Source organism: Pelmatolapia mariae, linkage group LG15 (assembly GCF_036321145.2).
Source record: "Pelmatolapia mariae isolate MD_Pm_ZW linkage group LG15, Pm_UMD_F_2, whole genome shotgun sequence".
Lineage (NCBI taxonomy): Eukaryota > Metazoa > Chordata > Actinopteri > Cichliformes > Cichlidae > Pelmatolapia > Pelmatolapia mariae.
The window spans coordinates 6,536,854-6,551,972 of record NC_086240.1 but is presented as its reverse complement, the minus strand read 5'-3'; the positions used below and the strand labels follow the sequence as shown (position 1 = coordinate 6,551,972).

Here is a 15,119-nt window from a genome sequence, read left to right as displayed (position 1 = left end):
GAAAGAAGAATCGGGGGAGGAGGGTAAATGATGCTGCAGCTGAAACCCGTTTCTCTGAAGTTGAAAACATAACATAACTGCTGTATGTATGTGTGTGTGTGTCACTGTATGTGTCACACACACATTTAAGCTTGTCTCCCTGTTACAAGATGAGATAATATGTGATAAGATGAGATAAAATGACACATCAGAAAAAAAAAGTTGTTTCCTGGTCTGATCAAATTTACAGTGTACTTTTTAAGAGTGGCTCTCTTTCAAACTAAAAAAGAATAAATCAGGTTTTGCAACCACAACCTGTCTGGAAAAACAAACAAACAAACGAACAAAAAAAACCCCAACTTGTCTACCTTCTGCTTTGTAGCTGTTCTGACTGTAGTTACATCTATTAGAAAGCTGTCTTATTCACAGCATTCATGACTAAACTGATGCTAATGCAAACTTTGCTTTGAAATCCAAACCCCGGCAGCACTTTATAATAATGCCACACTATTGAGCATTACTACAGTATTAGTAAGTGGTTAATTCATCATTTATAAAGCATTACTCCACTTTAGCATGCGATTTATAAATATAGATATATTATTATGACTAAGATTGTGATTATTAAATGGTAAAATGGTAAATGGACTGGTTCTTATATAGCGCTTTTCTACTCTCACTGAGCACTCAAAGCGCTTAATACAACTTGTTCATTCACCCATTCACACAAGCACTTTTCTAGGTTTTCAGTGCTACCTAACTAACATTCATACACATTTACACTCCGATGGATGCATCGGAGAGCAACCTGGGGTTAGTATCTTGCCCAAGGATATTTGGCATGCAGACTGGAGCAGACTGGGATCGAACCAACAGCTAACAACCTTCCGGTTACCTAAACTACAGTCAGGTAGTAGAGCTATTACTAGCAGTGATGTAGTAATAGTGATAGCTGTACATGGTGTAACCCTTACAAATGGATAAACATATCTGTATTCATAACTGGCACACTAAGGAGAAGTAATTAAGCACTTACTAACACCTTACTAATATCTTACTAATACTTAATAGTGTGACATTATTATAAAGCGCCACCTGATATAAACACTGTTAGGGTGGAGATGAGTGCTGCAAGAATGGGTTTGTGATTCTAAAAGATTTTTGTACTCGTATCCTGTTCTTAGAAGTTGTTGGTGTGTACCAAAGTTTTTTTCAGAGATAACAGGAAACGATGGGATACATGTTGTAGTTCCTGGTCCCCACTTTACTAACCTGTAAACCACAGGAAGTCCACTGCTCTCTACTGAGATAGCAGCACAGTTTAGGCAATAAATAGCCACCGAAACTCCAAAGTAGGTCAATATCAAAACAGCTGCTATGACACATGAGACAAGATCATAATGGAGGTGGTTTTAATGTGTGAAGGAAATTTTAATATCAGTCCAGCATCAGCAAATCACATCTCTGCCAAGTCATATTACTAATTGTTTGATTTTTATCTCAATATTTGGTGATCACATGCTGATGTTATCGGTGTGTCTGAGCTGTTTGCACAATAAAAATGTGGTTTGGGGTTTATATTTGTACTATATGTTTAGATACTGTCATGGTCTTAGGTCATTTTGACCCAGCGTTTTGTTTCCTTTTTGTATCACCTTGTGTTTTGTGTTAATTCTGATTTTGGTATTAGTTCTTAGGGTTTGGTTCTTGTGTTTAGTGCTTGAGGTTTTTTTTTTTATCAGCCCTACCTGTGTCTGTCCTCTGTGCTCTGTTCGTATCCCCGAGTTTGTGTTGTAAAACAGTCTGTGTGTTTCCTGTTTTACTTTGTAGATCTGCTTCTCGTTATGTCCATTAGTTTCACCTGTGTCCACCCCTGCGTTTCATCTCCTCATTATTTATAGTGTGTGTTGGCTTCTGCTCGTTGTCGGATTGTCTGTGTTCATTCTCTATGTTCCTCTGCGGCTCTCTGTCCAGCTGCCCTCATCTGCCTTCTCTGAGCTTCTCCCGCTGACCTTATGTTCCAGGTTTGTTTGTTAGTTTCACCCAGTTTAGGTTTATGTTCAGTTCTGCCCTCACCTCTGTTATTTTCACTGTAAATAAACCTCCACTCGCATCTCCACCACCGTCTGCATCTTCGGTCCTCATTTATTCTACCACACGACTGCTGCCCCAGCCGTGACAGATACTGTGTTACTTTCAGTATGTATAGGTACAAATAAAATATTGAGAGGAAAAATCTGAATATATTTAGTTTAATGTTTATGTATAGAAACATAAATTAAAACAAACAAACAAAACAAAAACCCCCATGAGGCTGACTTCAGCAGAACTGCACCCTACGCTAGCTTGAACTGAAACCTGTGGTTTGAAACAGGCAGGAGTGCATTTTAATATAAATGCATACATGTGCATGTGTCAAAACCAGTAGAGTAACACATCTGCTTCGACATTTGAATTTCACTTATTTGTAACCAACACGGGGGGAATTTTACTGACATATATCTAGTCACTGGATCAAAGTTAGAAGGCCTCAAGAGGATTTATTGTAGACGTACATAGAAAGTTTGTGACCAGTAAAAATATACAGACATAAATATGAATCAGTGTTAGATGATGTCATGTTGTCACAGAAGAAATACAATCAAAAACATCTCAGACTTTTTATTTTAATCTTTGACGACTAGGGAGGAGTATGAATCTCATGAGAGATGCTCACTAGATCAGAGAGGGAGGAAATGTGGGGAGAAGGAATTTGGTGAATTGAGATCAGGCATGTTCCTTATAACTGGTGTTTTTCTGCATGTCACAAATCTTTTTCCTCATAGTGACTTTCAATTTATTGCTTTCTACATACAGTGGTCCCTCAATATAACGCGGTTCACCTTTCGCGGCCTCACTGTTTCGCAGATTTTTTTGTGTGTGCAATTTTGCATGCTTTTTTTTTAAAAACAGTTAATCAATCTCCTCCGTGCTGTCTCCTGTACAGTACAGAATGCGTTCAGCTTGTCAAATTTACATAAATCTTCTATCGCTAGCAGTGTGACTCTGAAGTGCTGTACTGTATGTTTGTAAGCTTTCTCCCCCCAAAAAAACAAGCACCCAAAAAGCAGAGGAAGATGCTAACCATCGCACATAAAGTTGGACTTCTGGACACGCTAAAGGAAGGTAGAAGTTACTGCATTTTTCGGACCATAAGGCACACTGGATTATAAGGTGCATTAAGCAAAACAAAACAGTCAGATAAGTCAAACTTTACTCAACTCATTCTTCTTGCTTCCTCTACTTCCGTACCATTGATTCATTAATTTTGAATTCTCTGACAGCTGCTCTATTCCCATGTTCTGGACCTGAAAACAGGGTTTGATCTTTGGTTTCTTTCTATAATACTGGACTTATTTTTCTATGAAGGTTTGAACTTTGGGAGTGACAATAGACCTCTTTACACTTTCACAGTCACGGCTTGCTTGCTCCTTGCACCTGCCTGCCTACCTGCTTCTAGTGATGGCCAAACGAAGCTTTCCGAATCATAGAAGCTTGTGTTGAAAAACGGTTCATTACGCGAAGATTTTCAACACAGTCCTCTCTGGTGACATCTGGTGGCCAAAAATATGAAGAGCAGCTTGAATCTACAAAATAAATCATTATGATTGCCTACTCTACAGAGTGGAGTTCTGTTTGATATCGGATCGCCATTGTGTTGCTTTAAACATATAGTTTTTTGGGTAAAAAAAAACAAAAAACGTTTTTTATTTGTTTAATAAACAATTTTCAATAAACTTTCCTTGTTTAAACATGCGCCATGGTGTGGTCTTAACTTGTGACTTCTTGGTGGTGGTAAATACAATAAGTGAAAAATACATATAATATACATATCATAGTGTGAAACACATTATATACATTAGATGCTTCTGATGTGAGGTCCTGCCTCCGTGTATTTATGCAATTAATCACATTCACTGGACAGCTGGACAGGTATGTTTATAAATAATATGATAATAGGCCGGTTTTCTTATATTTTTGATCTGGGGGTAGAATTGATTATGATCTGGAAAGGAAAAAATGCTTATGAACTTCCAAATTAAAAACATGATGCATTTAAGGTAACCCTTTTTGTTTAAGAAGAGAATTTGTTCCAGCGTGCGATGGCAGAGTTTGTTTCTTTTCTTGGAGATAATTTCTCCTGCCTTTAAGAAAATCCCCTCACATGGAACAGAATGTGCTGGAGTGCACAGAAACTGCATGACCTTGGCCAGGTCTCCCTTGAAAAAGAGGGTTTTAATCTCAATGGGATCTTCCTGGTTAAATAAAAAATAACAATAATAAAGATGCAGCACGGATCGTTATTTCAAAGCAGGGTGCCATTTTAGGCAGTCACGAACAGACTCTTAAGTTCCTTTTGGCACAGGTCAAATCTCGCTCAGATGAAGAGGCAAAATTGAAGTCCACTTTCAAGCTCTACAGCCCGTCGTTCAGCCGCTATGATGTGTTTCTGTGTGAATTCAAGAGAACATTTGCTCATCCCATTCCTGAGGGCAGCTCGGCTTGGCGATTGCTTAGCCTCCGTCAGGGCCGCCGAAGCGTGGCAGATTTCCTGAGATTTTCGTACTGCCGCCACTGAGATCAGCTGGTCAGATAAGCGCTGTGTGGTATAGTTTTTCGGGCATTAAACGATAGCATGAAAGACCAGGTCGCTTCCCGTGATGAGCCAACATCTTTTGAAGAGCTCGCAGAAACTACAAATCCCAGCACGCGTCTCTTTGCTCTCTTCCGGGTGTGTTTACGCCGCCATCATAGATTTAGACGTAACCACCGCCTGATTTGTAGCTGAGTTTACTGATAACAAGTTTAACTTTTACAAGGCGGGGTGGCGATAATTGACACAATAAAATCGTAAACGGTGTGGATAAAAGACTAATTCCACAAAGGTGTCAGCTATATAAACAAAAATACAGCCCTCGATGGTGAAATGGGCCTGTGCTTCCCTCTACTGTTGGTAAGAGTATGGTACCTTAGTGGAGCGGCCATGTTTAAATAAATTAAAAATGTTCTGATTGAACCATTACATTGAAATGTCTAGCAGAAGAAAATAACTTCGAAGCAGTCTTTACTCAAAACAACAATAACAACACAAACAAAAACATGTACATGCACGTTTCTTTTTCAATTACAGGGATGTTATTGTTTCCCCTGCAGTTTCGATATTGGGACAGCAGAGGGCACCGCAGAGCTACACAGCTCGTGTGACTGTAAAGGTTTTATAAGTTGTAACCGCTTTCCTAGACTCAATAAATTCACTTGTCCTCTATAGTGAACGTATGATATATGAGACCAGGATGTAGACAAATTAAAATTTTCCAGCTTGCATTCCAGTGCGGAATATGGGAAATAAGCTTGCTGTGCAACTTAAGCCAGATTTTATGACACAGATACACAACAAACGCAAGGAAAGAATTTGATGTCCCAGAAGTTTTGAAAGAATTGAAAAAAGAAGACTCACAGAGGCTTACCCTTTTCACCCCTAACCTTAATAAAAGTGGGAGGGGGGAAACCCCCACATCAACCTCTCTCTGTTCAGAAGGTCCCATGAATCATTGCCGTTCTTTCCCACCAGCTCCGGACGTGGCTGCTGTTGTGGACAGGTGTGATTTGAATGGCAAATTACCCCTCATGCAAACACAACAATTAATGTGGTCAAAGAGAAGCAGCAGCTTGAGGTCGCTGTTAGCTTCCTCAGGTCTGGGCCACAGGAAAAACTATCCTTGTATCCTTGTGCTGTCAGCTTACATACCAACCCATAGCATACTTGCCATAGTTAGACAGATAGATAGAGTGTCTTTTGACCTGTCTCCCTCCCCTCACCCCAATCAGTCGCAGCAGATAGATAGATAGATAGATAGATAGATAAGACTTACAAATCACACATGGACACATTGTTCTTTCACCAAAAAATTCATTTTTCAAAGGAACAACCCAAATAAATACAGAAGCCGGCAAAGCCAGAACAATAGGATGCCTACTTACAAATGACTGTAGGTGCACATAGGGGAGCAAAAGCAATAGTTTAGATGGTCTTAAAGGAATAGTTGCTGGCCCTTTTGGCAGCTAGTTAGCTTAGCTTAGCAAAAGGAAAAAGAACAGCTCGTCTCATCCCTGTGCAAAAACGGCAACATCTAAAACTGACAAACACACAAGTTATATCTTAATCTTGACTGTTTAACCAAAGAACATTTTCCCCTATTTCCAGTTTTTTTTGCTAAGCTACACTAGCCAACTGCTGGTAGATATTTTCACATTTAGCACACAGACAGAGAGTGGTGTCCATCTCTTCCTCAACTACATAACAACATTTCCCCACATGCCCAACTATTTCTTTAAGAAGGCACTGCATTAGGATTGTAGTCTCTTTCCTCATCTACTTTCACTGCAAACTTTAACCGAAAACCATGGCATTTTAAATTCATGGTACAGTAAAAACCCACAAACCGTTTAAGTTTTACTTTTCATCATGAATGTGTTACATTATAAGACATTTTTCTTTTTCGTCCTCATCTGGTATGATGGTATTCCCCCTCAGGAGGATATGGTTCACTTAGTCAAATAATATAAACCTTTTTCAAGTTCAAATATAGGTTGTCAACAATGTCAGCAGTCTGCCCTACAGTTTGATTTTCACTCATAATGTAACACAAGCTTGAGGACAAAACCCAAAAACAGTCATAAATTTCAAAATGTCATAGTATCCAGTGATTTAAAACAAAGATTTAAATAGAAACAGAACAAGCTACAACTTAAGGACAAACCTTTCAAAGGGGTAATAAACATGCACCCGTGAGAGGCTAAAGCACAGAAGCCCACATTTAAGACTAAGAGCAAACCAACGCTTAAAAAGAACAGATTTTCACTCGTCTGACTTGGATTTGTAATATTAAGGCACTGTATAGCTTAAATAAGATTGTTCATGGCTGTTAAGTGTTCAAAGGAGTCAACTAAAATAATGTTATAATTAAAAAAAAATGGAAAAAAATTTAAAACTACATCAAACAAAATAAATCTTACTGTACAGAGTGAGAAGGCTGATAAGTGTTTGGCCACTGAAGTAAAATGAACTAAAGTTATGTTACATATGAAACAATATCCTCCGTCGCATTACTTTCTGCTGTGAGATGAATTGTTTAGCTCCACCTGATTGCCAGTTATTGCCGGATTATTGTGGATAATCCGGCAATAACTGGCAAGGCTGCCACTGAAACTTATGCGAGCAGCCTACATGATCTAAATCCTCTCTAAGGCTTCGTGTGTGACGGGTTATTCTGAAGAGTGAAGCAGCTAAAAGTACTACTTTTATTCTTTCCACACATCTTAAAACTGTGATCTGATGAGTAAAAACACTCTTAACTGTGTAATTCCTACTACTTGAAAGTGTAATGAAGGGAATATTTTCAAAGGAATGGCAATATGATGAAGTTGTGGTCAAACGTGTAAAAAGAAAATCCTTTGAAAGTGACCTTAACTGTGTTAAGACGAAAAGCAATTTATCTGAAACTACAGCCAAATCAAGGCTTTAAAGGTGAAATGTGGACATCTTTAAAGCCACTACAGTTATTATGTGATTACAGCATCTCTCAAACAACTGGGAAAAAAATTAAAACCTTCACCAGGGGGCGCCAATGTCAGACATTTTTAAATTCCTCACACAAAAGGATAACCCTCTTTATCATATATTTATGTAAATTCTTGTAGCAATAACCACAATTTAAAGGAACAAAGCCAGAAAGATTTAGGGCATAAGAATTTTCTCTGTGCTCTTGTCCAGTCTGGAAGTACTGGAAGAGAAAGTAGCACGTAACTAATGCCGGCCTTTAAGGGGAATTCATTCAGAGCACAGAGATATGGAAAATCACCTTTAAAAAAATTAGATTGATAGATAGATCCATAATTCTTTAAAAACTGAGAATTCATTTAGTTAAAAAATGTTTTAGGGGCCTTTGTAAACATAAAATTCAATCTTTTACATAGTAACGTTTAGCAGAAAACCTCAGGTGTAACAGAGAACGTTAATGATACTGTGTTTTCTGGTTTATGAGGAACTGAGACGTTGTTAATGTCATGAGTTCCACTTGTGCTTTTTCTGTCAAATGCACTATTAAGACCTCTTAAGAAGGTGAGGACAACAAAATTGAAGACTAAACTTTTGACGTTCTGAAGGTTATGTATGGATCCGGCCATGTTTCGGTTTTTTAATAATTGTGTTTCCAACATGAGAACAAGTGTCTGTGAAAGAGTTCTTGAGGAGGTCCCCAGAAGTGTTCCACAGAGGACTGACGAATGAGTTGAAGTGGTTGTGTGTCCCGTCTTGATTAAAGGAAATCTCCCAAGCTTTATGAGTTCACCATGGATGAAATGATATCCAGCAAACTATCGAGTCCAAAAAGGTAGCCGTCTTCTCTGTTCCCCTCCACCCAGGAAGCTCGGTGGGTCAGTTCCTTCCCCTCGGGGAGAGGTGTGGTTTTCCCAAAGTCAATCATCCAGACTTTGGCCCGTCCGTTACGGTCATGAACGAATAACAAGGAACTGCCGATGACCTGGCAAACACACCGAGAGGCACAGAGATGAATGAGATGAGAATACAGGAAATAAATAAATGTAAACAAGTTTCTTCTTTTAACACCCTACGTGTTTGTTTACGTCTTAGAAATCTCACTTCCTGTTTTGTGACATCAGCGTCCTTCATGTCAGCTAGTATTTATATTTGAATTTGGGTGTGTATGTGTGTGAGAGAGTGAGCAGTCATGTTTCCTTAATAATTCAATTCAAGCTAAGATTGAACGTAAAATCAAATACAGGACTGGAGTAGCCAATCTGAAAGTATGAGCTACGTGACATCTGAACATGTCTGAACTTGGACATTTACACAAATTGAGTGTGACAAACCCAACCTGTTTACAGCTTTATTATGTTAGTTAGTACATGTTAGTACATTTTGTTCAGAATTTCTTGCTTTTTGATCATAAAATTCCTTACAGAATAAACAAATATACGGTGCAGGCAATAGAAAACACCATAAATAAATGTATATGCACTCAGAACTCACATATTTGTATATGAAAAAATGTATACAAATAAACTAACTAGTGTGCCCTTACCTCATGAGTTTTGAAGAATGGGGAGATCTCCAGAGTGGCTCTTATTTCCTGCAGCCGGGACAGATAAATATTCTGAAAAACAGAACAAAAAAAACAAAACAAGCTTTAATGGCACGTTCCAACAAACCGTTAGTATTTTTTATCTGGCAGATCTGAGCTGTGTTTGTATGTGTTCAGATTATTTCAATGATGTAAACAATATACAGAAGTACATTTAGAAAAGAAAAGAAAAAAAGTGCAATACAAAATAAAGCAAAATACACTTCAATATCGCTTCAGCTATTCTGATTCAGTTACATATCGAAACAAAGTGGGAAGAAGTGCAGAATATGGAGCGATGTACAGTCTAATACCTGCTTTTAATTGTTTAGTAAGCTGTTGTGGGTATTGTGCGCAAATTTCTATGTAACCTCTAGTCTTGAATTAAAAAATGCTCGGGCTGGTTATGTGTTTTACTGCTTGGTTTAAGGTTAGGTTTACATTGTGGTTATGGTTTTGGTAAGATTCCAGGAAATGAATGTAAGTCAATGTTATGCCCTCTGCAGTGATGCGTGAGTGTGTGAGTATTACCCATGGGGTAATTAAACAGTATTCAAGGCCACTGACGCACATTCAGTAAACCAGACACGCACTCACCAGTATATCCTTGTTTCCTTTTACAAAGTCGTGGAAGGCCGCGGTAACTTGTTCTCTCGTCTTTGTCTTCTTAAAATCTCTGTTCACCGTCCCGTCCTCCTTCTGCAGAGGAGAGGGTTAGCATGAAAACTGGCTTAATGAGAAAGTTCGACATTAGTTTTATTAGCATTAATAGCATTAATATGACAATAATATGACAATAACTTTTGGGGAAAATACAAGATAAACTGTTTAAGCTGACTTTTCTATCCAATACTGAACTTCTAGACGTACTGAAGGGAAGAAAGGCGCACAGGAGATGAAAGAAAGGGATGAAAGGGGGGGACGGAGGAAAGGATGGACAAGAAAAGCAGAGCAAACAATCTGCGGAAGAAAGGAAGCAGTGGGATATTTATAGAGGCTTAACCTTAAAGTAGCAAAAGGTCTTTGACTCTTTGGAGAAAAACCCTCTTAGCGTCATTTCTGGAGCTGTTTGACAAACAATACAGCAACAAATAATGTTTCAGTTAATTTAACAATTCTTCTAAATCCACACACTCTCATGAACATGTGAAAAATGACATGTAACAGTCATCCAGTTTGCTCTCATGAAACTGAAGCAACAATTTTGAATAAAAGTAACAAAAATATATAAAATCAAAGTGTAAATTCAATGTATACCAATTAAGTAAAATTAATTTGAACAGATTACATTAAACATAACATTTTACACTGTACCGATGTAACAAAGTTACATGGAAAATTTAAATGTAATCCGGTTACTTAAAGTCAGCATTTTGTGTGTGAATATTTTTTGAGGGTAAGCTTCACTTTCAGTATGTACTTTTATGTCACTGCATATGAAACCTGATGGGTAAACCAACTACTTAGATAATTTGTGCTCTTTCCATTTAACTTGCTTTTTAACTGCCATTTGCGGGTTTTTGAAAGTTTTGAAAGTCATAGGCTAAAACACAAGCTTCTATTTAAAAATAGTCTTTTCTGGGGGCAGCAGCGTTGGGGGGAGTGGTAGGTGCCGATGTGGTTTGTTGCAAGCTAAAAAAAAAAAAGACATCTAAAAAACTGCCACGCACTAATTTTCTGTTGGTCGACCGATTAAATAATTGTGTCAGCTGTCACCTTTACCTTTATGTAGTCACATACAAGCTGCAGTTCTGACTGCCAGTTTAAGAATTCTGCACATGAACTGAGAGCCGCAAAAGAGAAATGGGACACACATCAAACATTTTTGTTCAGTTTTTGTTCCAAAGATGATGGTTTATACTGATATTTGCCCTTTTTGCATTTGTTTCTAGTCTAGGTCTCATTCTGCACTGCTGTATCACAGCATGTGAACTGTGTATGATTTAAATGTACACTATTTCTCTGTTGTGCTCACACGCTGCTTAAATGTTAATAAGTAATAAGGGCCACCCCTTTAAGCTAGGATACAGCAGTGTTATAGTTTCAGCTCAGAAAGAGTATGTAGGCTCAATGCATAAGGGGAAAATATTCAAAGTAGGAAAGCAAAGCATGCTGAATTTACTCTAATAACAGCAATGTGGATGCAGTCGTAGGTGTAACAGCACAAGTACAATTGTGCCATGTTTGCCAGTAATAGTAGATATAATTGCGTTGTAGGTGTAGCAGCAGCAGTACAGCTACTGCAGCAAGAGTAGTAAAGTCTGTAGAAGATCAACCAGTTTGTTAAGATAGGAATAAATTAGCTTTTTCTTATTTTGCTTGCTGCCAGGCAACAAGATACTATTTAGAGACAAAACTACTTTTCCCTTTACTGTTCAAGTCTGAGTACAGAACCCCCCCCTCACACACACACACAAACACAAACACGCACACATACATTATACCTAATTATCCCATTTTCACATATTTAATAGAGAAAAGTTGACACGGACACATTTCCATTTGCAAAGAGAGACTGTGAAGCGCAGTCACATGCAGTACTTCTAGTACACACACACACACACACACACACACACACACACACACACACACACATTTCTGTTTCTGGGGGATAACCCTTAGTGTCATGGTAACAGATCACCGGGAGGCTGTAAATGTCCTTATATAGCCACATCCCTCAAAGAGACAAAGATTTGTGTCGGGTGTGTGTGTGTGTGAGTGTGTGTGTGTTTGTGTGCGCGCGTGTGTGTGTTTGAGCTCATACAATGTCACTTCCAGATGCCGAGGCCTATACAGCTGTCACAGACAGGCCGTATGTGCAACAAAGGCATTCATGCACAGACATATACTTGAGAGGAAGTTTCTGGTCAAACAGGAAGTTAGATCATGACCCTGGGAGATAGACGCACACAAGATCCTAAAATAGAAACACATAGAGAACTGGAAGAAAAGAGGGAAGGAAGCCCCCCCCCCCCCCCAATTCTCACACGCACGCACACGCACACCCACACACAGTCTTACCTTGACCCCCTCTATCCTAAATCCCAGGGTTGCTGTTGAGCTAATAGTCTCTCTCCACTGCATGTATCTGGGTTTGGTCACTGCCTTCTTGTCATTCTCCTCAATTGTAGGTGCAGCAGGATCAACTTCAATCATTTTCTGATACATGTCAGGTCTTGGAGAGGGTTTCTTGCGAGCCTTGGTCAGCTCTTCCTCAAGGTAGGTTCTGAAGCATGAAAAAAAAAACACCACACAGGTGATGAGTGGTGAAAGGAATAGGAGGAGATAGGTAGGTGAGAGATATGAGAGGTAGGCGGCAAAAAAGAGAGGAGGATGATGGTCTGTTTCCAAATAACATGACACAGCTGTTTGGAAGGAGTTTTCCTCACAGATATTTGTGGCAAAATTTACAGCTGATATCTTATTTTTCATCAGCCTTATCTGTCATTTTACTTTCCAAGGGTTATAAACACTTGAAATGTGCAAGAATCATTGACACGTTAGCCCTTTTTGTGAAGAAACAGGAGCTCTTTAATTGATCTCATTTATATAAAAAAACAACCATGGTTAGCCAAATCTATTGAGAATAAAAAAGGAAGAGAAATGGTCAAATTAAACCAACTGATCAGACTTTGTGTACAAAAAGGGAGCATTACAGATATTTCTGATGGTGTTACAACCTAATACAGTTGTTATTTTGTAAGTATAAAGGTTATAATAACCTGCTACAACATTAACCATTTATAACTGTATCTCTAAACTGTTTTGGATGGATACATATGTAAGGTTCAAACAACCCCACAAACAGGCCACAGCGTTAAAGCCATCACAGTTACTTATGTACGTGAAATATAATTAATCACTTTATCCTCTCAGTCGACGTGTTGTGTAAGGATGACTGTGTCATCATGCATTAATGTGTTCTCTCACCTTACTCCCATCTTACAGTCCATCACACATGGGTAGTCAAACTCAGCCAGCAGATCCTCCATCTGGTTGTATTTCTGGCCATCTTTCTCTACGTCTCCATGGTAACCAGGGACGTAGGGGCGAAGCACGTCCTTCATCAGGAGGGACAAGCAGCGCTGCTCACATTCACAGTGTTTCTAAAAGATACCATTAAGAAATCAGCGTTTTATGCTCTCCACTGCAGATCATTCAGTATGAAGATTTTTAAAGTCAGAGTGGATTTTAAGCAAATTTCTGGGCAGTGACACAGAGCTGCTTAAGGGGCCGCTAAACGGTTGCTTACTTTTAATATGCGTCCATTTGCTCCCGCCTTGAAACTCCCTGTGAAAAGACAGAAATTCATTGTAAATGTGCAGAAAGAGTCCTGAGTAACTTGCTGTAGGTCATCAGCAGTAAGTGAGAGTAGAAGCTGTGACTCTTTTTACAAGTGAATGGGCAAGACAGCAGTTCAAAAAAGATGTTTACAGATGTTTCCAGTAGAGACCGAGTGCAATTAAGTCCCACTCACACTGGAGGAGAAAACAATTATTGGCTTTGTGAAGTTGCCTCTTCTGTCAAATAGCAAAGAAAAAAGAAAAAAAAAAGGAACAAGCCCTAAAAGCTGCAGTGTACAGGGATGCAAGAGCAATAGGAAACCCAGACAGCCCAGACCAAATTTTTATAAATTACCAAATCAAAATCTTTAACCTTTAATGAGAAAAAAACTGAGATGGGAAAGCCTGAGAATGAGAATGCTGCTGCCTACTGTTGTGGTAATGATTTTGCCAAATGTCAGTGTTAGGCTGGCATATTTTTATAACTTAATCAGCACAAATATAGCCAGCTACATGTATTTTGTTACCATTTTAGCCTTCAGATGTTTACTGCGTGCCCACGTTTTCCCCTCCACTAGCCTAGTTTTAGGAATGACACGTTGTGCACGATCTCTATTCCCAAGTATTCCCACAGACTCGTCCCCTGAGGGCCCTGACCACAAAGAGCCGGCTCCAACAAAGACAGACCTGCCTGTCTACATATTTTCTAAGAAAAACTGCGTCTGAGCCCACCACAGAGACAAAAAAAACCCTGGCCAGCTGACCACCAACAAGTATGTATGACAGCGTGTGAAAGAAAATCCCCAAAATTAAAACTATATGAAGCCAAATTTTATAAAAAAAAATCTCTACAGTACTCTGATTGCGCTCGCTATACTGCAGTCTCCGAATAGAAACAAATAGTATGCCTGATGAAAGCTGTATTCTAGAAGTGCTGATGTCATACGCTTAAATGGACAAGCCCCCGATGAGTTTGCTGTTTTAGCTCTGTATTTATTCAGAGAAATAAATACAGAGCTGTGTGTGTGTGTGTCCTACCTGCGTGCCCTGCCAGTTGAATCCACGGATATTTCTTCTTGAAGGACATGACAAACGGCGACCAGTGGACCATGTTTTTAATCTTCTTCCAAGACTTGTGCTGCAAACACAAACATGTACATTGTTGATTATTACTCACTTGGATGTGTTGCTGTCACATTCAGGAGGAATTCAGCCATAAGCTCTGCCACAAATGACTCGTGTACCATAAAGCTGCCTGCCTAAGTTCTTTATTTTAGTTAAGCTATTCATGATCACTAGCTCAAGGCTCTCCGACCTCAACCCGTTTAAACCGAACTCCACTGTTTGTAAAATGAGTGAGTGCAATATTAATATTTGCGCTTCTGCTTATGCAACTTTTGTAAAACATCAACTTAGTCTACTTCAGTCTCAGAGGGACTGTACTGCAAGTTCTCCTCTGAACCTTCCGGGTGATCCAGTGTTTAATGACCGTGAGAAAAACAAGACTTTAAATCACACATATGTGCACACATACCACACGCACACACACACACACACACACAGGCGGGTAACCCTGACCCTGGGGGAGCTGCATGGTTCTCCCACACTCGCTGTCATTTTTTTTACTGCAGTGTTTTAGAACATTTTATCTAAACTCTGGAGGATCGGGCCGGGG

The 15,119-nt window shown here is 39.1% G+C and overlaps 1 protein-coding gene across 1 annotated transcript in view; it reads right to left on the bottom strand.

Moving 5' to 3' along the window:
• Positions 1 to 5,918: 5,918 nt before the first annotated feature.
• itpkb (inositol-trisphosphate 3-kinase B) overlaps positions 5,919 to 15,119 on the bottom strand; it is a 29,123-nt gene continuing 19,922 nt past the window's right edge. Inside the window, exons 6-12 of the mRNA XM_063496197.1 lie at positions 14,483 to 14,582; positions 13,414 to 13,451; positions 13,092 to 13,267; positions 12,183 to 12,387; positions 9,759 to 9,860; positions 9,123 to 9,194; positions 5,919 to 8,561 (exon numbers count right to left, since the gene is read on the bottom strand). Of these exons, the coding sequence (XP_063352267.1) occupies positions 8,358 to 8,561; positions 9,123 to 9,194; positions 9,759 to 9,860; positions 12,183 to 12,387; positions 13,092 to 13,267; positions 13,414 to 13,451; positions 14,483 to 14,582 (897 nt within the window). The 3' untranslated portion in view covers positions 5,919 to 8,357. The remainder of the gene's footprint in view (positions 8,562 to 9,122; positions 9,195 to 9,758; positions 9,861 to 12,182; positions 12,388 to 13,091; positions 13,268 to 13,413; positions 13,452 to 14,482; positions 14,583 to 15,119) is intronic.